The sequence below is a fragment of the Pelophylax lessonae genome (assembly GCF_965119305.1).
Source record: "Pelophylax lessonae genome assembly, chromosome: 4".
Lineage (NCBI taxonomy): Eukaryota > Metazoa > Chordata > Amphibia > Anura > Ranidae > Pelophylax > Pelophylax lessonae.
This window is the reverse complement of record NC_138771.1, coordinates 126,701,987-126,725,523: the sequence shown is the minus strand read 5'-3', so window position 1 is coordinate 126,725,523 and position 23,537 is coordinate 126,701,987. Positions and strand designations below refer to the sequence as shown.

At 42.0% G+C, this 23,537-nt stretch overlaps 1 protein-coding gene across 1 annotated transcript; it reads left to right on the top strand.

The window, feature by feature from the left end:
* The first annotated feature begins 940 nt into the window (after nucleotides 1-940).
* Nucleotides 941-2,551, top strand: RPP25 (ribonuclease P/MRP subunit p25). Its single transcript, XM_082256802.1, has 2 exons — nucleotides 941-1,336; nucleotides 1,864-2,551. Exon 2 carries the CDS (start codon nucleotides 1,902-1,904, stop codon nucleotides 2,421-2,423), a length of 522 nt encoding a protein of 173 aa, XP_082112928.1. The 5' UTR covers nucleotides 941-1,336; nucleotides 1,864-1,901; the 3' UTR covers nucleotides 2,424-2,551.
* Nucleotides 2,552-23,537: the final 20,986 nt, after the last annotated feature.

Here is a 23,537-nt window from a genome sequence, read left to right as displayed (position 1 = left end):
TTGTCATATATGAAGTCACAGTAGATTGTGTTTTTAATGCCTATGGTCTGGCTGTTATGAAAGCCTTTACCTGTGTAGAAATATTAAAATTACTGTAGGTGGACTTTACCAGATCAAAAAAGTGCAGTAAAAAAGCTTGCAGGAGTTATGGGAGCCAAAGGGATCTGGAATCAAGAATCCTACACCCAGTTAAACAGTTTACAAAAACAGTCCTTCTGTTTAAATATTTCTGTCCAAAGAACTCTTAGATCTACAAGAAAATTGATATCAGGGCCCTCATTTCCTACCAGAGAGCACAGAAAAAGAACATGACACTTTGGTTTTACTAGTTTCAGATAAGGCATGTGAGAGCACAGAAGAAGATGATGATGACCTCCATACTATTTTCTCAGAAGGGACCATGTGTGGGCTCTCACAGCAGAGAGAGGGAAAGAGATAGCCCTTAGCATGGATCAGCTCAGAAATAAAAGGGTCTCCATGCTCCAGGACTCAGACCAAAACTTTTTAAAAACTGAGAAAACATCAAAGTTTGTTTCTTGCATGGTAGGCACAATCCCTGGTGCCCACCACCGCGTGTAGGTCAGAAACTTAGGTGACATATAGACTGTCCACAAACCTGCCAGACAGTGAATGAAGGGACTGAAATATCTCATGCACATGTATAAAAAAGGGCTTTAGAGAACAGTCAGTTAGCTGTGAAATGAAACAGTGGATTCAGGAACAAGCAGGTTCGAGAATGTAAAATAGGCAGACGGGGATGCTGAAAAGGAGGTAAGAGTGAAAATGCAACTTAGACAAGATGATTATAAAGCTCTGCTAAGCCTGTCTATAGGCTATGGGTATAATTACAGATAATAATCTCTCGGCTTTTCCATTCCACTAGCAAAGTGGTTGAATTGAAGTAACAGCCTTGGTGCTTCTTTCCTTTGCAGCCAGTGTTGAGAGAAGAGTATGGGTGAAAGAGGGAGGAGGAGGGCTTCTCACTAAGTGCATCTGACACAGCAGTGTGGTTCAGAGCAGCCAACGCAGGCACAGGAACTGACAGGAGCTCTCACTCGCTGATAAGGCTAGCACACACCAGGATGGCCACAATTCCGCTTCAGCTTTGTAGAAATAAAACTCTTCTTTACAGATAGGGCTTGATAAAAAGAGGCAAACGGGAGTCTTTATGGAAAAGGACAAGTTGAAAAATAGAAGACAGCATCACTCTGAATCCTTGAATATCCCTGGGGCAACTTTTCCATAAAGTGATTCTTCCTCGATGTAGTCTCAATTTAATGGAGGATGTATTGTGAAGAGTGCTTGTCTCTGGGTCATTAAGACTCAAAAGAAACAAGTAAGTATTCATGCAATATGCTTATCATTGATTTGCTGCTCTGCAGCTCTAAGCTTGTTTATTGTGAAACTCCTTATTTTATTAAATGCGTAAATGCTCCATGCATACAATGTTTTCAGGTTAAGTTAGTTAATATATGAATAATGGATTCACATTATCTATTAAAAATCTGTTTAGCACTGCAAGAATAAAGTTTAATGTCTGTAATGTTCATGTATCAAATTCATCAAAGTAATACTAACGCTTTGTTCTTGTCTAGATTTTTCATGGAGTTATTTATATCCTATTCTACCACCTGCTTAAAATTTACAATGTCCTACCCAATGTGCCACATGTACTGTTATTTATTTGAATATCATTATGATGCAATGCAAGTGATTACGGATATGTTGTAGAGTTCATATTCCCACTGAGCTGTTTAGCAGCTGTCATTTATCTTCTAGCTGAGCTGGCTATTTAGCCAAAAGGTGACCTCTTTGTTTTAAAACAGTTTATTTCAGCTCTGGTTCATTTCATTTTGTCCTAAGGCTGAGACTTAAAAATACATCCTCCTTCTGTATCCACAATGGAGAATCTCCGCCGGGTACGAGTTCTGGATGAAGATGATGGAAAACCTTTGCCGTTCAAGGATCTTCATCCACAGGTGGCACAAATGAGAGTAAAAGAAGGCAGTAAAATACGCAATTTGGTGGGATATGCCTTGCCATATATGAAGTCAGAGGACACAAAGCAGATTGTGTTTAGTGCCTATGGTCGGGCTGTTACTAAAGCCATCACCTGTGTAGAAATATTGAAAAGACAACTAGGTGGACTTTACCAGATCACAAAAGTGCAATACAAAAGCCTGCAGGAGGTATGGGAGCCAAAGGGACCCGAAATCAAGACTCCAACACCCAGTTTAACAGTTTACAAAAACTGTCCTTCTATTTATATACTTCTGTCCAAAGAACCCCTAGATCCACAAGAAAATGGATATCAAAGCCCTCAGTCATTTCCAACCAGAGAACAAAGAAAAAGAACATATGACTCTTTAGTTTTACCAATTTCAGAAAAGCCATGTGAGAGCAAAGAAGAAGGAGAAGGATGATGATGACCTCCATGGTATTATCTCAGGAGGGACCATGGTGTAGACAGATTATAAGGCAATATCTATTAGGCAGCCTTCCATCATTCAGGGCATTGACCTGCATAGCAAGGATTAACTAAGATCTATCTTTTTACACAAAAGCTTGAGTCATAAATTGTAGTGTTCATATCTCTCAAATCCAATCTCATATTGGAAAGATGGCATCCAGATGTCATTCACTTTAATGTTCCATTCTATCCTTGCTTTTGCCTCGTGACAATTTGTATCCAAATGAAGGGTAATATTCCTGTAGATAATGTCCTTCTTTCAATTAAATATTACAGCTCATATACAGTCAAAGGGCTTAAACAAATGCTTAATATGTGGAACAATGCATATATTGTGTGTGTGTGTGTATACAATATGTATATATTGTATAAATAAATTCCTATTTATGCACGCATATTTTCACCTCAGTCACTCCCATAGCAATATTAGCTATGGGCTGGGACCTACTGCAAAAAAAAAAAAAAAGGGCGGGGGGCTATATTTACAAAACGTTTAGGAACGCTCAGAGGATTATTTTGCTCATAACACCTGTGAATGTTTGAACAAGATGAGGTAATGGTGCTTATACAAGGGTTAGATAGTAATACTGATAATTACATATATATCTCATAAATATATTTGTTTGAGGTGAAAGAGTAAGAACATTTTATTAGCCATTGTTGTTACAATTACCGCTTGCCTACACCTGGAAAGAAACAGTACTTTGCAAGTCTACAAGCCACTGATGAGAAAATACCTACCATTCCAGAGTAGCCACTAAGGTGGGCCTCAACTCAAATGTTATCTCAAAGAAATGTTACCAATCTTGCTCAGATGGATAGATAAAAAGAAAATGCATCCCCTGAGCCCCCCAGTGTTGGCCACATGACAAAATGCCTAGTCCTTTGGTAAAATGATCTCTGCTGAAGGGGTGAAATTACACTGTCAAACGTCTAGGCTTTTGGTCTAGTGAACTGCACTGTAGGCTTTTTAAAGCAGCATTTACTTCAGTAAAGGAATGACACTCTGTATTTATGCATCCCACAAAGTCCGTTAACAAAGCTTTAAATTATATATAACCTAAGCCCCCCCCCCCCCCCAAAAAAAAAAAAAAAACATAAAAAACATAGTAGCCAGAGCCAACCATAAACCAGAAGAATTGCATTTATTCCATTTTTTTATGTTCTTATGGTTAGTAGGGTCAAACTGATGTTCATTTTGAACATAGTGATAAGCAAATTCATAAAAACGGGATGGGAAATATTTCTTGCACAAATTTCTAACTTTGAATATGGTTTTCATTTGGGAAAAATCATACATATTTTAATAAAACCTGTTTATTATGTCTCTGATTCCATTCAAATAGCAAATCTAGATGAAACTTTAAAGTTTTAACAAAATGAGTTGATTCAATGATAGCAGGAAAGAATGTTCTGCTGAATGAGTTTTCCATGAGTAATCAAAAGAATATCTAGCCGTGTACCAGAATTGTCCTCCCTTGATTGCTTGGAAGGAGTTGTTTTCTTTCTGCAGACTTTTGTTTATTTCGTTTTGACTTGTTCATCCTGCCTGTAAGGGACTTCCTATCCTAGGGTGACAACCCCCAAAGAGCCTGTGTGCCTCTGCATTGGCAAGTGTGTGAAAGCAGCCCATGGCATGGCTTCCAGCTTCTGTTCTGTCCTTTGTAGGAGCTAAGCATGGTTTACAAATAACATAATTTTAAACAAACATTAAAAAACACAGAGATGCACATTTTCACTATATAGTGTATTTATGTGCATTATTCTTAAAGGATCACTTGTTTTAGTGAACATTTCAGTACAGGTATGATTTATTGTATTAAATACAAAATGTCTGCATTGAATACATTTTTTATGGCATTCATTTTTGCAGCTTTACGAAACACTGAACCAATCACGTCAAAGCAGCAAGTAGTCTAATATTCCTAATTCAGTTTTATACACATGCATATATACACCATGGAGAAAATTTGGATGGAAACTAATTAATACACCTATATTTTGTGAATTGCAAACCCAATGTGGACATTGTTCTTGGCAGGGCATTAAATCCATATTAAACCCAAAGCCAAAAATTTAATATATTGCACCCTACCAATCAGTAAATATGTTGGCTGCATTCGTTTTCTTTTTATTAACCACTTGCCGACCGCCGGCGGAGGTCAGCCCCTCCCAGGCAAAGTGACGTACCGGTAAGTCACTAGCCTGGGAGTGAATAGGGGGCGAGCGCGTGCCGCCGGAGGCACGCTCCCGCCCCCGCTCGTACCCAACGAAGCCGGCGCGTGTGACCGGCAGACCCGATGTCCGCCGGTCACTCGTGATTGTCGGGCAGAGATGGAGAAGTGTAAACAAAGCCGCCTGTCATTTCTCCCCTGTGTAAAAACACAGATCACTCGGTCCTGCTATGTAGGACCGTTGATCTGTGCTATTACACCACTAGCCACATCCAATGACAGTTAGAAACACGCCCCTAGGGACACACTTAACCCCTCCCTCTGCAATAAAGTTAACCCCTTCCCTCCCAGTGTCATTTTTACAGTAACAGTGCATATGTATAGCACTGATTACTGTAGTAATGTCACTGGTACCCCCAAAAGTGTCAAAAATGTCAGTCAAGGGTCCGATCTGTCCGCCACAATGTCGCAGTACCGCAAAAAAAACGCAGATCGCCGCCATTACGCTTTAAAAAAAAACAACAAAAATGACAGAAATCTTTCCCTTAGTTAGTAAACGCAATAACTTTTGCGCAAACCAATCAAAATACGCTTATTGTGATTTTTTTTACCAAACATAGGTAGCAGTAAACAAATTGGCCAAAAATTAAAAAAAATTTAGATTTTTAAATTTTTTTGGGGGGTAATTTCATATAAAAAAATGTGAAAAATATTGTTATTTTTGCAAAATTGTCGCTATTTTTTTGTTTATAGAGCATGATCAAAAAATCGCACAGGTGATCAAATACCACCAAAAGAAAGCTCTGTTTGTGGGAAAAAAAGGACGTCAAATTCGTTTGGGTACAGCGTCGCACGACCGTGCAATTGTCCATTAAAGTCACGCAGTGCCGAATCGCAAAATACCCCCTGGTCAGGAAGGGGGTAAAATCTTCCGGGGCTTAAGTGGTTAAGGCCTTTTTTTTTTGTTTGTTTTCACCTGGTGAACTGGTCAGTAACACGCCTCCTGTATTAGAGTGCTCCCACTCTGGATGATGGAGCACAGGGGACACAGCAGGCTTAAAGTGATTGTAAACAATCACCTTGTAAAACAACCTATTCAGTTTAAATAGAAATGAAAGGTAAAACATTTGTGTATAGATGAAAAAAAAAAACATTATTACTTTTTTATAAGTGATCAGATTCCCTCTGTTCTCAGCTGCATAGGAGCTGGGAAAGGAGAAGCAGCAGTACACTGAGCTTGAGCTTCCAAGTGAATTGCTGTGCAGCGGGGGGGGGGGGGGGGGGGGTGTCAGGACAAGTCTGATAATTGGAGGAGAGTGCACCGATTTCCCAGCACAGCTACAGAACTGACCATGGTGAGCTCTCCTGATTAGTGTGGTCAGTTTTTAATAGGAAGCAGAAGGACTAGCAGGAACAAAAGGGATTTCACACAAAGGAAGCAATACCAAGAGAACAGAATACTTTCTCATACAAGTACATGGTACAGCAGGCACATATCAGGAATATGAAGTGTTGGGGTAACAAACGCTTTAAATACACTAACGAATGGAAGCCAAACCCCAGCTAAACCATTAAAATCAGTTACAGCAAACAGTTTTTATTTCCTTGTAGGATAAAGGTTGTACATAAATAAATAAAAGCTGATCATTGTACGCAGCCCTGTCAGTGGTAAATGGTTTGTCTCAACCCTGTAAACTAATACATCTGGAGGAGAGCTTGTTCTTTTTAAAAGAAACACTTACTAACTGGATGACCATATGAAAAAAGAAGAAAGAAAGCCTAAAAAAGAAGATTTATGCAGACATCACACCTAAGAATTGGTAAGCTGCAATATAATAAATGTTTGCGTTAGTCTTTATTACTGCTTCAACCTAGGAACTTAGCAATACAAAGAAAGTTTGCTAACCACTTTGTTTGCTTAATACTGTTTTAACATGTAATGGGTGACAGGGGAGGTTAGTGTGTTTACTCTTCCAGATACCGCTCAGTGTTTCTTGTCAGTACAGTGTCAGTGGGCTTTACCAACCAAGCCAAATTATGAAAAAAAAAAAGACATTCCACATAAAACACTACCAAGGGTCAAATAAATCAATGGTTATGAGGGTAATATGGTATCAGCTAGGCAACTGCTAAAAACAAACTAAATCCTATGCATGCTTGACCTTTTCTCAGTTGCTGAAAAGGTTTTATTCTTTTTCTTGGCTTAAAAGTACTTTTTAGTCTTCGATCATTACAACTGTGTAAGAAATTAGACGCTTGAGTTCACTAAAAGCCTGTGGCCTGCAGTACTTCATTACTGTAGCAGTGACTCCAAGCTCAGTGACAGAGCTGCTGTCACTGTTATTGATGACGGTGTCAGCTGGGCCCTGTCTCACAGATTTCCTCCACTAAACTTGCCCTCTGGCTACCGGCAACATTTACAGTTAACCCTATCAATTGTGCTTCCTACGTACAACTATATTCCCAAATAACAAGGCATCTGGACACAGTAATGAGCTCATTTTGTTTGCTTAAAGAAAAACTGTATCTTTGTCACATAAAAGCAAAGTGACCATAAACCTGCATAGCACGGACCTGCTTGTAGGTGGAAGCACCCACTACTTACTCCATGGTGCCTGCATGGCCGGGCTGACCCAGGTTCACTCACTGCCCATGAGTAGGAAATATATGTCTGAATGCCATCACCAAGCTCCTGGTCTCTCTTGACAAAAGCATGTCTTTGTGTTGGGTATACCAGATACTTCAGGCCTGAAGGTTTCTTGTGGTTCCAGGATAGCTTCTCTCTCTACCAATCTACCACCGTCCCCTAGCTAGACCAGGTTTACGACACTGTTGGATACACCAGGATTCTTCTTCACCAAATGGGATGCAGTGTCTAGCTTAACAGGAAGCTTCCAGAACTCTTCAGCAATGTTACTGGAATCCACTTCAGACACATGAAGCAGCCCGAGGCTCAGTCCAACGTCATTTTATTATAACAGTCACAGTTCCAATAAAGTAGTTAACATCTTCTTAGCCCTTCATGCTTTGCATAATTCACTCAAGTATAAGTCTCTTTATGTGAAGTAATGTACCTCTCGTGTCTGGCTTCAGGGGAGCCCCCTTCGGAGGGGTAGAAAGAACAAGGTCCCTAGATAGTGCTGTCTTCTATGGCTCCTCTTCTTCTCATACCCAGCAAACTAACCCCCAACTAAGTTCCACCCAAGGTTTTTAGGATAACCTGCCAGGAAGGAAATAAATCACCCCTCTTTCCTGGAGGGATTTTTTAAATGAAAAGTACAATTAAAAGGGCCAGAAGGTGGAGCCTGCCTACATGCTGATGCCACAAGGTATAATCAGTGCTCCTGCCCATGGTCCCCCATACACTACTACAAACTTCATAAAAAACCCAAACTTCCAGATATGGGGCAAATGTACACAATCTCACTCACTTCCCTCATTGGGTGCTTGAGCAACCCACTGTCAAACCTGTGCGCTGTCACCTGGGCAGCGAGTTAGATATGGTATACCTAATCACATGCAAATATTGACTTTTAAAAAAACATTAGCACAGCATCCTTGGGACTGTAGCATAAAATCGGGAGTATTTACTGTTTTATGGTTCTGTTATACCGATGCATGTTTGGAGTATGTGAGTTTGGCAACTCACATACTCATTCTCATAAATGTAAACAGAAGTAGGATTCTTAGGTCCTGATTCTGTTTCAGGAAAATCTGGGGAAAGAATTATCTATTAGGGATGGGCTGGATGTTCGAGTAGAACATAAGTTCGAGTAGCACATCGGGGGTTTGTGTGTTTGCCAAACACACGGACACCCAGGGTGCTCAGTAGCTCATTGCAGTGCATTAATTGCTTGTGATTGGCCAAAGCATGCACCTGACCTGTATGCTTTGGCCAATCACACCACAATGTCCTGTCAGAGCCATGATTGGACAAAGGCAGGGTGCCTTTAGCAAATCATGGCAAATCAGTGGCTAAGCCCACGCCCCACACTATATAAGGCTGCTGCTTACACGGCAGCCGTGTATAGTGTATGATAATAGAGGTTAGGCAGCGGATAGTGTGTTGAGTTAGTTTAGTGCAGTCAGTGTAGTGTTCAGGTTATACCCCACTTTTAAAATGTATAGATATGTTGTAGTCCTGGGTCCCCTCTCAGTGCTACCCAAGTTTTGTGTCCCTGTCACTTATAGTTCGTGAGCAGTGCCATGTCAAGCTGACCATATTTCCCATAAATGTCAATAAGCACTGAAAGCTGAAAATGTGTCTAGGCAGGAAGGGGGTGAAAGTGCCCTTGTATTTAGGTGGTTAAGGGGAACCCTATGACAGAATTTAAAAAAAAAACAGCATGGGGTCCCCCCCCCCCAAATCTATATCAGGCCCTTTGGGTCTGGTATAGATTTTTAAGGGGAACTCCACACCAAATTTAAAAAAAAAAAGAAAAAACCCTTATCTGAGCATGCAGCTTGGCAGGCGAGCACCCCTCCCCCTGAACCCTACCAGGCTGCTTGCCCTCAACATAGGGAGGGTGCTTTGGGGCGCTCCTTGCCTGGAACTGGAAAAAACAAATTGAACTCCACTCCTTGTAATGCCACACAACTGCAGAACAATTGTATGCAGTGCATGTGGTTGGGGCATGGCCCAACTGAACTCAATGGGTAAGTTTTACAAGCGGTGCTGTTGTTTAAACTCTGCACCTCAAGTTAAAAATGCTGCAGTATGTTTACAGCCCTGTCTGGTTGTATTGTGACAGTTTGGGTGGGTAACAGGGGGGTAGTAAAGGTGCACTTGCAAATGCATCTGCTTGGCGAAAAGATGCGGGAACCCCAACGAGGTTTCCTGCAATTAGCTGCGAGAGGCAGCTGCATTAAAAGCGGAGGGAGGCTACTGGCTCCCACCGCTAATCATGTCTACTTGCATGTAATTGCCCATGCAGCCATCACATGCGAGTGAACGGCCCTTGACGTAGACTGCAGATTTTGTAGTGAACACACAATGATAAGAATTTTTATGTCAGGTGCTTACCTGCATGGGTCGCAATTTTACCCCGGCCCCATGCTGCAGGGGGCCCGTGCAGCCTCTTGTATGCCTGGATAGGAGGAGCGATGGGGCGGCTACATATTAAGGAACTGATTTCTCCATTTTCCTCCTGCAGGCTGTGGGAGAGAGAGGAGAAAAAGCAGGCATTCAGTGGCTACAGGAGGAAAATGGAGAGATGGGTTCTTCTATACGCAGCCGTCCCCTCCTCTCCTCCTATCCAACTTTTTCTGCTGCCCCCTGTGTGCTCTCCTGCCCACCTGTGCTTATTTCCGGCCCCCTGTGCTCTCTCCTGGCCCCTCCCTTATCTCCCGCAGCTCAGCCGGGTTCTCCATCCTGCCATTCCCTGCAGTTCTCTCCTGGCTCCCCTCTCCCAATGGCTGCTGTGGGGATCTGTCAGGATGGGGAGCGGAGAAGGGGCCAGTAAATTACACATTTCCTTACACTTCCTTTTCTGAATACAGAGTCAGTGATCCATACAGATTACTGACTCTGTTCATTTATACCTGAAACATAGTAAACTGTAGTTACTATATTTCAATTTGTGAATGAACAGGAAGCTCTGTACAGAGCAATTCCTGCCTATTCATTCAGTGCAGCTGAGACTGCAGACAAGGAGATTGAGCCCTGTATCCTCAATCTCCTTTCTCTGTCTCAAAGGTGAAACATCGGAGTTCTGTTAAGATCCCTGATATGTCATCAAAGCCACCCAACGGGGCTCCTAAAAAAAATGAAAAAAATAATACAATAATAATATTGTAGAAAAAAAATGTAAAAGGTAAAAAAATAACAAAAATATAAAAACTACTGACGCCAGTGGTGGAACTACCAGGGTCACAAAGGTCACACTTGCGACTGGGCCCTGGCATTCTGCCACCGGGCTTGGAGGGAAGAGCCCCAGCTGGGGTCAAGGGGGGCCCTTCATGGTTTCTAACACCAGGGCTCTGAAGGATCTAGTTACACCATTGATTTACATCAAGCTAAATTTCTGAACGTTTAAACAAATAATTGCAAAACTCTACAAATTCCCTTTAACAAACAGTGCACACCATATTTTACATTCCTGCTTTACTTTATTGAGTAAACAGTTTAAAGAGTTATGGTGGCTTATGGAAAAGTATGTGAGCCCTAAAAAGTTAGTAAGAAACTAGCAGAAACTTTTTTTAAAGGTAAAACCCTTCAGTAACACTTCCTGTAACTCCTGATCAGACCCATATGGTGCTTGTATTTTAGCCATATATTTTGATTGACTGTGAGGCTGGGTTCACACTGGTTCAAACACAGACATCACATGTGATTCACATCGCATTGCTGTGCAGATCACATGCAATGTCTGTGCAATGCAAATTCAGCCATACAGTTTGTATAGCTGAATTTGCATCGCATTAGGACCAAAAGGGTACAGGACCCTTTTTTGGTTCACACTGGAATCGGATAACATGGGGGTTCACACCTATGTGATCTGATTCCTGCACCATTTTACAATTCGCACTGTGATCTGCAAACCGTTCTAGGGGTGTCATTAACTTTACATTGACACCCACAGGAGTTCGCAGAGGGCATTATGAACTGCCTGCGAGTGACATGCAATGCGGGAACCCGCACTGGAATCGCACTGCTTCCCGCATTATGCAAGTGTGAACTCAGCCTAATACAGTATCTCACAAAAGTGAGTACACCCATGGCCGCTGATAGGGGAGGGACCACCAATACTCCAGTAGGGGGCCCGAGCACACAGGGGGGGCCCCAACAGCACAGGGAATCGGTGTGGTCTGGCAGGGGGGCAAGTACAGAAGGAAGCCCTGTCTGACGCTCTGCAGCAGCTGAAAGCCAGTTTTTCCCCCACCTGCCAGCTTTTAGCTGCTGCGGGGAGAGACACAGGGCATCGTTCCTGTAACTACTTCTCTGAAGCAGATTCCCCTCCCTGTTCTGCCTGCTTCTGATAAAGTGAATACACCCCTAGGTGCAAATGTCCAAATTGGGCCCAAAGTGTCAATAATTTGTGTGGCCACCATTATTTTCCAGCACTGCTTTAACCCTCTTGGGCATGGAGTTCATCAGAACTTCACAGGTTTCCACTGGAATCCTATTCCAATCCTCCATGATGACATCATAGAGCTGGTGGAAGTTAGAGACCTTGCACTCCTCCACCTTCCGTTTGAGGATGCCCCACAGATGCTCAATAGGGTTTAGGACTGAAGACATGCTTGGCAAGTCCATCCCCTTTACCCTCAGCTTCTTTAGCAAGTCAGTGGTTGACTTTGAGGGGATCATTCTCTGCTTCAGTATGTCACAGTAAATGTTGGCATTTATGGTTCCCTCGATGGAACTGTAGCTCCCCAGTGCTGGCAGCACTCATGCAGCCCCAGACCGCGACACTCCCACCAAAAAAGCTTGACTGGAGGCAAGACACACTTGTCTTTGTTCTCCTCACCTGGTTGCCGCCACACACGCTTGACACCATCTTAACCAAATACGTTTATCTTGGTCTCATCAGACCACAGGACATGGTTCCAGTAATCTATGTCCTTAGTCTGCTTGTCTTCAGCAAACTGTTTGCGGGCTTTCTTGTGCATCATCTTTAGAAGAGGCTTTCTTCTGGGACAACAGTCATGTTGACCAATTTGATACAGTGTGCGGCGTATGGTCAAGTACTGACAGGCTGACCCCCCACCCCTTTAACCTCTGCAGCAATGCTGGCAGCACTCATACGTCTATTTCCCAAAGACAACCTCTGGATATGACACTGAGCATGTGCACTCAATTCCTTTGGTCGACCATGGCAAGGCCTGATCTGAGTGGAACCTGCCCTGTTAAACCACTGTATGGTCTTGGCCACCGTGCTGCAGCTCAGTTTCAGGGTCTTGGCAATCTTCTTATAGCCTAGGCCATCCTTATGTAGAGCAACAATTCTTTTTTTTTCAGATCCTCAAAGAGTTCTTGTAACACTAATGAGTCACATGACACCAGGAAGGGAAAATGGCTAATTGGGCCTAATTTGGTCATTTTCATTTAGGGGTGTACTTATTTTTGTTGACAGCGGTTTAGACATGAATGGCTGTGTGTTGAGTTATTTTGAGGGGACAGCAAATTTACACTGTTATACAAACTGTACACTCACTACTCTACATTGTAGCAAAGTGTAATTTCTTCAGTGTTGTCACATGAAAACATATAATAAAATATTTACAAAAATGTGAGGGGTGTTCTCACTTTTGTGAGATACTGTATGTCAAATTTAGTTGAATTTGAGTGTAGTATATAGCAATAGGTACATTTTGGGACACGAATTCCACTTTCTCAGGCATGAAGCGTCATACTGACTTCACCAAAGGATTTAGTAAACAATGCTACTTAGTTTTGTGCTGAATATATCGGAGTAGCTTTCTTTTACATCTGCTAAAACTACTCTAAATTTGTGACAAGTGGGCTATTGTATTAAGTATACACCCCAAAACTGAAAAAAAACTCTATCTCCAGAATTCCTCTCTAAAGTTAACATACTGCACCTTTTTTCTTTATCTCCACGGGGCAACCTCTAGTACAGTGTATCCCTTATTTTAATTATTTAAACCTTCCAAGGTAGTTAAACAGAATTAGTGTAGTTTTATTAGAAACAGCTGTCTATTCTACATTATGGAGAATAAATCAGTGGAGTGTGACACCAACATTTGGCTTTCTAATGCCCTCTGATGTTGATCTGAATTGTGAATCTCTAGGCACTGGAGACCGTGATAGAGCTAAGAAGACAGGGAGGCTAATTTACTTGAAAAGTTAAGAATGTTCACTTAGCAAAATGAATATTCAATTTGCAAAGTGTATGTTCATAAGGTGAATACTTTTAATACCCAACACTTTACTGCTCAATTATGTATAAGGGTGTTGCTAAGTGAACAATCTCTACTCCTTCGGTAACTCAAACCAACATTGAACATTGAACATTCATTGAGCATTCTAACAAAAATACTTTTGAATAAGGCTGGCCTTTAACTACTTGGCGTGGGTCCGCGCTATAGCCGAATGACGGCTACAGCGTGGGCCTAAATTGCTGGGAGGGCGTACAATGACGTCCTCTCGGCAACGAGCAGCCTGTGCGCTCCCTGCGGAGCACGCCTGGCTCGCTCTGTGATCAGCGAGTCCATGAGAGTCCCCCTACCTGTCAGCCAATGACAGCTGATCATGTAAAGTAAACAGCAGCAGGAGAAAAAAACAACGATCGCTGGCTGCTGTCAGAGGGACATCGGTCCCGAAGAGGAGAGGGATAATTTGTGCCCCCAGTGCCACTTACCATTACCCAAGTGCTCACCAGTGCCACCCACCAGTGCCACCTACTAGTGCCCACTAGTGTTACCTACCAGTGCCCACCAGCACCACCTACCAGTGTCACCTATCAGTGCTCACCAGTGCCACCTATCATTGCCCCATCATAAGTGTCCCCTACCAGTGCCTATCATTGCCCATCAGTGCCACCCATCAGTGCCACCTATTAGTGCCCATCAGTGCCCATGAGTGCTACCTATTAGTGCCCTTCAGCGCCACCTACCAGTGCCCTTCAGTGCCGCCCATTATTGCCCATCAGTGCCACCCATCAGTGCTGCCTTATCAGTGCCCATCAGTGTCACCTTATCAGTGCCCATCATTGTGCCCATCAGTGCCCATCAGTGCAGCCTATCAGTGCCCAACAGTGCAGCCTACCGATGCCTATCAGGGCCGATCAGTGCCTCCTCATCAGTGCACATCAATGAAGGAGAAAAATTACCTGTTTGCAAAATTTTATAACAAACTATAAAAACAGTTTTTTGTTTTTTTCAAAATTTTCGGTCTTTTTTTTGTTTGCTCAGCAAAAAATAAAAACCCCAGTAGTGATTAAATACCACCAAAAGAAAGCTCTATTTGTTTGAAAAAATGATAAAAATGTCATTTGGGTACAGTGTTGCATGACGGCGCAATTGTTATTTAAAATGCGACAGCGCTGAAAGCTGAAAAATGGCCTGGGCAGGAGGGGGTTTAAGTGCCCAGTAGGCAAGTGGTTAATAAAGCCAATTTTGAAAATGGCTTGAGTAGGAAGTACAGTACATTTGTGATATCAGTTTTTGAGAAACCAGAGTTGTACTATAATGTACAGCTGTTAGTATTGATGTCAGTATAAAATGAGCAAGGGAATATTTCTATAATTAGAGGATAGGTTCACCTTTGTAAAAAAAAAAAAGAAAAAAAAACCTATGATGAGTGAATGTATAAGTGTTTATGTCAATAGTACATTGTATACCCCTGTATGTTGTGGTCATTAAGGTGCCCATCTAATAGTTTTTTGAAATTATCGATGCTCCCCGCTGACACCACTGTTTGTTAAAGAGAATTCCACATCCTTACCGCTCTGACAGTTTAAAACCCTTTACCCAATTTAAGGTTAAATCACTTTTCTTCTAATTTTAGAGAATGGCCGCGAGTCCTTTTTTATTCCCTGAAAGCTTTTTGCTGAAAAGCTTGTTCCCTATGCTAGGGTCGCCAGTACAGTATTTGTATATTGATATCATATCCCCTCTCAAGCGTCTCTTCTCCACAGAGAATAAGTTCAATGCTTGTAGCCTTTTCTCATAGCTGAGATCCTCCAGTCCCATTATTAGCTTTGTTGCCCTTCTCTGGACTTTCTCCAGTTCCAGCACATCCTTCCTGAGGACCGGTGCCCAGAACTGGAAGGCGTACTTGAGATGTGGCTGGACCAGAGTCTTGTAGAGTGGGAGAATTATTGTTTTATCTTTGGAATGTATCACCTTTTTAATACATGCCAGTATTCTGTTGGCTTTGCTTGCAGCAACTTGACATTGCATGCCATTGCTGAGCTTGTTGTATTCTAGATTTTCCATCTTAGATTCCCCCAAAGGCTCTCCCCCTAGTGAGTAACTTGCGTTTGTATTTCTGGCACCCAAATGCATTACCTTACATTTTTCAACATTAAACCTCATTTGCCATGTAGGTGCTCACCCCATTATTTTGTTCAGTTCTTCTTGTAAGGTTTCCACATCCTGCGTAGAAGTTATTTCCCTACTTAATTTAGTACTGTCCGCAAATACGGAGATTGAGCTATTTATCCCACCATCTAGGTCATTTATGAATAAATTAAATAAGGTTGTTCCCAGGACAGATCCTTGGGGGACCCTACTTTCCACACAAGACCATTCTGAGTACTCCCCATTTATCATCACCCTTTGGACTTGCCCATGAAGCAATCTTTTAATCGAGGTACTCATTCTATGGTCCATACCTACGTACCTTAGATTGTACAGTAAATGTTTGTGGGGAACGGTATCAAATGCCGTAGCAAAATCCAGATACACCACATCCACCGGCCTTCCTTCCGGCTCTTTTGAAATTCAGTTTCCTTGTATTACCCTTGTGTTTGCTATTTCTATGATTTATACTGAAACAAATTGACCCATGGTCTCTGTTTCCTAGATTTCCCTGTATTTCTACATCCGTGATCAGGTCTGTATTGTTGGTAATCAGTAGGTCTAATAACGCATTGTTTCTTGTTGGTGCGTTCACCATCTGACCCATGAATTTGTCCTGCAAAACATTTAGGAAATGGCAAGCCTTAGATAAATGTACAGTTCCTTCTGCCCAGTCGAAAACTGGATAATTAAAATCCCCCATTATCATGACATTTCCCATCCTTGTTGCCATTCCAAGCTGTGATAGGAAGTCCACCTCCCCCTCCTCTCTCTGGTTGGGAGGCCTATAGCATATGCTCAATATTACTTTCCCCATAGTACCTTCCCCTTGAAGCTCTACCCATAGGGATTCTACCTCCTCCCTAGCTCCTTTCGTGATATTGTCCCTCATATTTACTTGCATACCCCTCCCATTTTTTTTACCCTCTCTATCTCTGTGATAAAGGGAATACCTCTGAATGGTTGCCAGCCAATCATGAGAGCTTTCAAACCAAGTCTCAGAATTTCCCAATTCCCGAAGGTTGTGGGAGCTGCTTTAATAAAAATGTAACTCATAGATGATGTCAGCACACTGAGATGTTTGCGATGTCACTGAAGTGCCAGGGACCTAGGGACCATACAGTCTTGTGGCTGCTGTGACACCTGCAGTGAGATGAGTTGTTGCAAACATATTAAAGTGGTAATAAACCCCCCAAAAAAAATTATATAATCCAGCTTATCAACTCTTAGATGTGGTTTCTGTATTTGTTTACTTTGTTTTGGGACTTTTTTCTTTTCTTTTTATCCTGCCATTAAGTCTGCTATTTTTCGACAGACCAAGCTGTCCAGCAAAAGTGTCAGTTGGAGGATTTGGAAAACTTATTTAACAGTGACAGGGGTGCTTACAATGTTCAGATTAGATTCATTTATGTAAAACCTTTACCTCAAATGGAAAAAAAAACCTTTTTCTGTAACTGCTTATAAAGTCTAAAACTGCGAGTGCATCTAACACTACCCTCTCCCCAATTGACAATGTTGCCATCCAAAGGTGTCTTTACTTCTCCATTCAAGAGAAGGAAGAATGGAAAAAAAGCCTAAAAACAGAAAATTAATCCTTCATCAACACACTTTAACAGCAATATATGTAGTATTACAGTATTTTATTTATTTATTTATTTTGTTAAAACATGAAATCCTGTGCCACCTACACCAACCACTGACTTAGGTAAATCCAATGACTCAGATAAAAGTAAATGGGTTTTTTTTTTTATTTTTGTAAATATAACAGGAAAAACTTTACATTCTATCATGTTTCTTTTCTATTTTCCTAAAATAAATCCTTCTGATTTTATTTCCTGCCTAACATAAAACTATAGGCTGTGCATTTCTCAGGAAACACAGATAAGAGATTACTAGAATAGGATGAGCTTTCCGATTATTAGACCAGAAGACAATCGCTTATTGGAAAATGCTTCCCAGTTCACAGCTGCAATAGAGAGATAGGAGGATAGAGAATTTAATCCGAGTCCTGATCAGCCCCCATGTTTTATTGTGCGCCAAGCCCTGGAGGACAATGCAGCCATACAATACCTCACTGTCTTTGAAGAATGAAGATAGCAGTAGCTGCATAATTCAGGTTATATTGGAATTCCTTTAGGTCCTCCAATAATTATGGTCCGGATGCTTCAGGATTAAATTAAGCTTCTAATTTACCAATTGACAGTGCACTCTGATATACTGGAGTTTCAGTTTAATGCAGAGGAATTACCAATGTGTATGCTATTTCTGTGTTAGTGTTGTAGTATATATTAAGTATGTAGCGATAATACATTTTTTTGGATGTACCATAATTACCTAAATAAGTAAAAATGTATAAATAAACGCAGTTATAACTATATTAACCTTGGTTATATATTGATTACCTGTAGGGATGTGTTTTAAAGAAAAAAGTCACAGTCAGAAATTATGATATAGCAAGGCATACCAAACATATATATATATATATATATATATATATATATATATATATATATATATATATATATATATATATATATATATATATAATATATATATATATACATACATACAGTACATGTAGCAGCACCCTCCTAGGTAGGTGCTAGTGAGAGAGTATAGTTTTTGGCTTAGTTTGACTTAGTTAGCTAGACAGGATAGTGTTCTTTTGACGGGGGGTGCATTGACTTAAATGCACCTACTGTGTGTAAATAACCTTGTGAATAAATGTACAGCTGAGATATACATTTTTTCATGTAATTTATTTTATCTACCAGGCACATATGGGGTATGCCCCATGGTCTTGTACATTTGTTATTTCCCTTTTCCCTCTTTCCAGGTTTGTGGGATACTCCGTAGGAAATTTTTGGTGAAAGAATTTTTCCAGGGGCGGCTGCCCAGAACCAGTGAGGACATGGCTCGGTTTGGCGGGGAGTGAGAGTGTAGCACCCTCCTAGGTAGATGCTAGTGAGAGAGTATAGTTTTTGGCTCTGTCTGCCTATCAGGCCTATCAGGAGCAGCAGGCAAATCTATATTACTTTCTGCCTATCAGAGAGCAGGATTTGTGAGTTAGGTCTGCTCATAGTGCTCAGTGTGTGATTCATCTGGTCTAGGGAGTGTTTCACACTGGTCCAATAGGGAGGCATATTGGACAGTGGAGGAAATCTGACCAATGGGTACACAGGCTTTGGTACAGCCCCAGTGATTGACACAGACTGATTGTCTCAGTGCATTGTGGGGTGTGGTATAAAAGCCAGGAGCACATGTGCTGCATGGTCTTTGGCTGGTGAGCAGAGTCCTGGAGGGAGGGTGGCAGCTGCCTCCTTCTTTTTAGCAGTGGCACACGGTCACAGGCAGTCGGCTTGAGGACCAGAAGGAAGGAGCTGAACCCAGAGGTCCATGAGAGTTGACTAAAGGGATAGAGACACTGGAGACCCTCGAAAAACAGTATTGTGAGTACAGGGGAACGTGTCTAGGGGCCTGACCTGAGAAGAGCCACCCCGGTGTAGGATATTCAGAGGACGGTGTGTCAGCAGGTGGAGTGATAGGGGGTACAAGGTGTGTATCCCGAAGATAATTCATCCTAACAAGTCATCTACATAGAGGCTTAATCCTAAATTCATCTAAGTGGCAAAGTGAATCAGCAGCCTGGCTGCATCTTCAGACAGGAGTCCTCATCTACTGTAAATAGTTCAAGTTGGAGTATCCCACTCTTCCTTTCTCCCATCCCTAATTAAAATAAAACCACAAAAAAACAACTGCATCCCCTAGACTGTTCATTGACTAAGCCAGAGAGTAAAAATTTAAATTGTGCATGCTGCAAATGCTATCGGTAATTTAGGGGGATCCCAAGGTGAACAATCCAGCAGTCCTCAAGGGGGTAGTGCTACATACATAAATTAGGCTATAAATACATGACAAAGGATTCCCAGAGTACTCTGGGATTTTATAAAAGAAGAATACAGCTTAATTTATCTCCTTTCAGACACATCGATTGAAACCTCAGACACAGCTCTGTGGAGTGAAGGGGAGGAAAGAGGATGAGAAACTTTAGCTTGAACTACTAAATTCTGTAAATAGTTAAAACCCTATCTCTTACACTTATGTTTATATGAAATATTTTCTTCTTACCTGAATTAAAAAAGAGAATATATCATTTTTTAATTGCTTTTTTTGTCCCTTACTATAAAATAAAAGAAAATATGTACAACACACAAAAGCACTGTGTGTTCGCTTTAATAACAAAATTGGGCATACTTTTTGTATTCGTACTGTGGCTTAAAGTGGAGTTCCACCCTCATTTTATACTTACCTCCATCTTCTCGCTCCGGGTCACCTGAAAAATAAATGGCTAATCGCATTTTTTTTACTTACCTCGTAGCGAAGAAAATATACTTACCTTACTTCCTTCTTCCTCCTTCCTCGGCCGCGGCCCGTCGTCACTTCCTGGCTCTGCAATGATTCCTGGGAGCTGAACGTCATCGCTCCCAGGAATCATTGCGCCTGCACCGGCCCCGACGTCAGTTCCGGTGAATCATTGCGCGCCCCGGAAGTGACGGCGGGGCCGGCGCAGGGCATCGTGGGACCGAAGAAGGCGGAAGAGGACGCAGAAGAGGACGCGCTGGCTTCAAGCTGCCCACATCTGAGATGGCAGCGCTGGACAAGACTTTTTCAAGGTAAGTATTTGTCCTAACAGGTAAGTGCAACCCGGGACAGATCAGAGGCTAGCCATTGTGGAATGCACTAGCCCTGACTGTCCCGGGGGTATTTAAAAAAAAAAAAAAATTCCAGGGTGGAACTCCGCTTTAAGGCTAAAAGGAAGGATTAATGAGGCCACTTTCACCCAAACACAATTCAGCTTGCCCAAAATGCCAATACAGGCTATTGTATGGTAAATGCGGAATCAAAGATCCTCTGCTGATACCACTTTTCACTGCTCCTTTTGGCTTCCATTTTTGGGCTAGTCACAGCCGGCTTTTCATGGGTGATTGTTCAGTGCTCAACAGGGACTGAGAACATTACCAACAAAAGGCCAATAACATAAAATTATTTGTTTAAGATACAAATATAAAATCACATAACTTTCAAAGTCACTTTATCATCTGCCCAGTCTGCAATTTAACTTTATAGCCATTCTTATTGGAATTATTATGCTTAGCAATAGAGAATCTTGTACATAAAGTACTTGGTGACAAGCCTCAAAGTGAATGAAAAGTTGGAAGGAGCAACAGAGAATGGTATTAGGCCGAGAACATACATAGCACTGTATGACCCACATACAGTATTTGATTTCATTGATATTTGATAAGTGCACGAGTTGTTGGGTGCATTGGAGGAAGAACAAGCTGTAAAAACATGGCTTTCTAAAAGAAAGATATACAGGATTGGGGCCTGGGCTCGATGCAGTACGCAACAGACAGAATCTGTTTGAGATTTAAAGGCTAAGTTCACATTTTCCATCAAATAGCCAATGCAGACAAGGGGCCCCAGTAGTTATTAAAAAACTGTACAACTTTGTAAAAATGTTATTAATTACATAGTCATACCTGTAGGCCATTTGGGACATGATTTAAAAAACTCCAGGTGCTCACACTATGCAAGACTAAAAACCAATGGTTTGTGCCTCCTAGCAACAAGCCAGAACATGGGAGTTACTAACTTTAAAGTGGTTGTAACCTCATAATCCATATTTTTTTCAGTATATACAGTCTGTAGCAACTTACTGTCCCATGTCCTTTATATCGTCAGCACTTCTGCCTGTCATAAGATGTAGCCTGTTTTTATCTTTAGTGACCTCACCGGCACATGCGTAATGGGATCTTAGACAGTATCAATTTAACCATGTAATACACTAAAATAATAACAACTAATGTTAATAAAAACACTATCTAAATATTTTAATGGATCAAAATTGGCCATGATCCTTTATTATTGGCAATAAAATTATTTATTTGATCCTCTAATCCAATTTAATGCACATATAACAGTTCTTTCTTCTTTACCAAATATTTCACACAAAACCAAATATTATTATATATCTTTACACACATATATCTGAACTATATATCTATAACTCAGCCAATAAAACTTGAGTTATAACTATTAAACCAGAACTGTCCCCTCTCCGCAGAAAGGGACAGATGCCACATAATAAGGACCATGACAAGGATCAGGAGGTTGGGAAGCTTCTTTCTCTAGCTGCTGACGGCAGACTGACAGCTATTGCGCAGATTTTTTTATTTATTTTTTTTTTTTTTCAAGAAAATAAACTTTTATTGAGCACATAAATGATCCAAGGTGCAAACAGTAACAGAAGAAGGTACAAAACGCAATTGGCATACAGAATATACAGAAGGGTTCAGAACTTCGATCAACGCATAAAAGCTCAGGTACCAAAAAATGCAAAAATAGTAGAGTGAGCACATTGCAAACATCTTAGCTCAATCACATCATAACTGTTGAGACAACTTTGATACATACAGGAAAGTAAGCACAATGTGTAGGGTCAGGAGTAGTAAACTAACAAACCAAGGAACTAATGGTGGGAAAGGGAAAGGGGAAGGAGCACCACTGAAGAGCAACATAGATCAGAACATAGCACCAGCATTAGAAATACCCTGCTTATCCCATCAAGAGTCTGTCCATCACCAGCTGGGGCGGGGCCCGTGTCGGATCATCCAACCATGGTTGCCACAAGGCGGAAAACTTCTTATGCGCCCTACGATGTAGGTAGGTAACTTTTTCTCTAATCAACAGTTTGTTAACCTGGTCAATCCACTGCGCCGTCGTTGGGACCCTGGAGGAAATCCAATATCTCGCAATTAGCTTGCGCGCCACATAGAGCAGTCTAAGTACCGCCGTATGGGCATGCGGGGTTAATGTTTCATCCTCCAGTGCCCCAAGTAGACACACAATCGGATCTCTAGGCAATGTAAAACGATAGACTCCGGATATGGAGTCAATGACCTCGCCCCAATATCTAAACAGTTTGGGACACCTCCAAAGCATATGGATCAGCGTTCCCTGGTCCCTGTTACATTTGGGACAGGTGTCACTGTCCCTACGCCCCCATCTGAACAACTGGACCGGAGTGCGATATGCCCTGTGAAACAAAAATAAGTGAGACACCTTCTGCGACGCTGACACCGAGACCAGTGGGATCGAGGAGAGACACAGCTCCCATGTCTCACCATCAATAGGGCCCAGGTCCCTCTCCCACCCAGCTCGGGCCGGAAGAGAGGCCGGGTTCTGCATGGCAGCCAGCAAAGTGATGTAGACCCGAGAGATCATACCTCGTTTGTCAATAGACCTAAAAACATCCATCGTCAGTGAATGTTCCACCAATCGAAGGGGGACCGTCCGTGACTGGACATCTAAAGCATGCCGCAGCTGAAGGTATCTAAAGAACAACTGCCTAGGGACCTGAAACTCACTCTGGAGTTCCCGAAAAGACCTCAAAACCCCATCTCCGCGGTAAATCTGTGCAAAGAAAGCCAGTCCCCGGGACTCCCAGCACCCCACTCCCTCCAACCCAGACAACTCCCGATAGTTGGAGTTCCTCCACAGTAAGGTACTATGAAAGAACCCCTGTATTCGCAGCATTTTCCGCACAGAGTGCCATAAAGTAAGGAGAAGCCTGACAGTCGGGAGCGAGACCTGCAAATGCGTGAAACCAGCGTCCAAATGCGCAAATGCAGTGTACAGGGAGCCAGGGGGAACCAGGAGAGCCCGGATGGGATCCGCAGGATCAGGCAAATCCCAACCTCCCAGATGCTGAACCTGAGAGGCAAGGAAGTACACCCTAGGATTAGGGACTGCCAGACCCCCACTGTCCTTACTCATCTGAAGTGTAGTCAGTCTAATACGGGCCACCCGTTTCCTCCAGATTAGATCGCGAAACAAGGATTCCA

What these genes read in the sequence shown, in the direction of transcription:
- RPP25 (XM_082256802.1), top strand. Translation starts at nt 1,902, where the DNA reads ATGGAGAATCTCCGCCGGGTACGAGTTCTGGATGAAGATGATGGAAAA.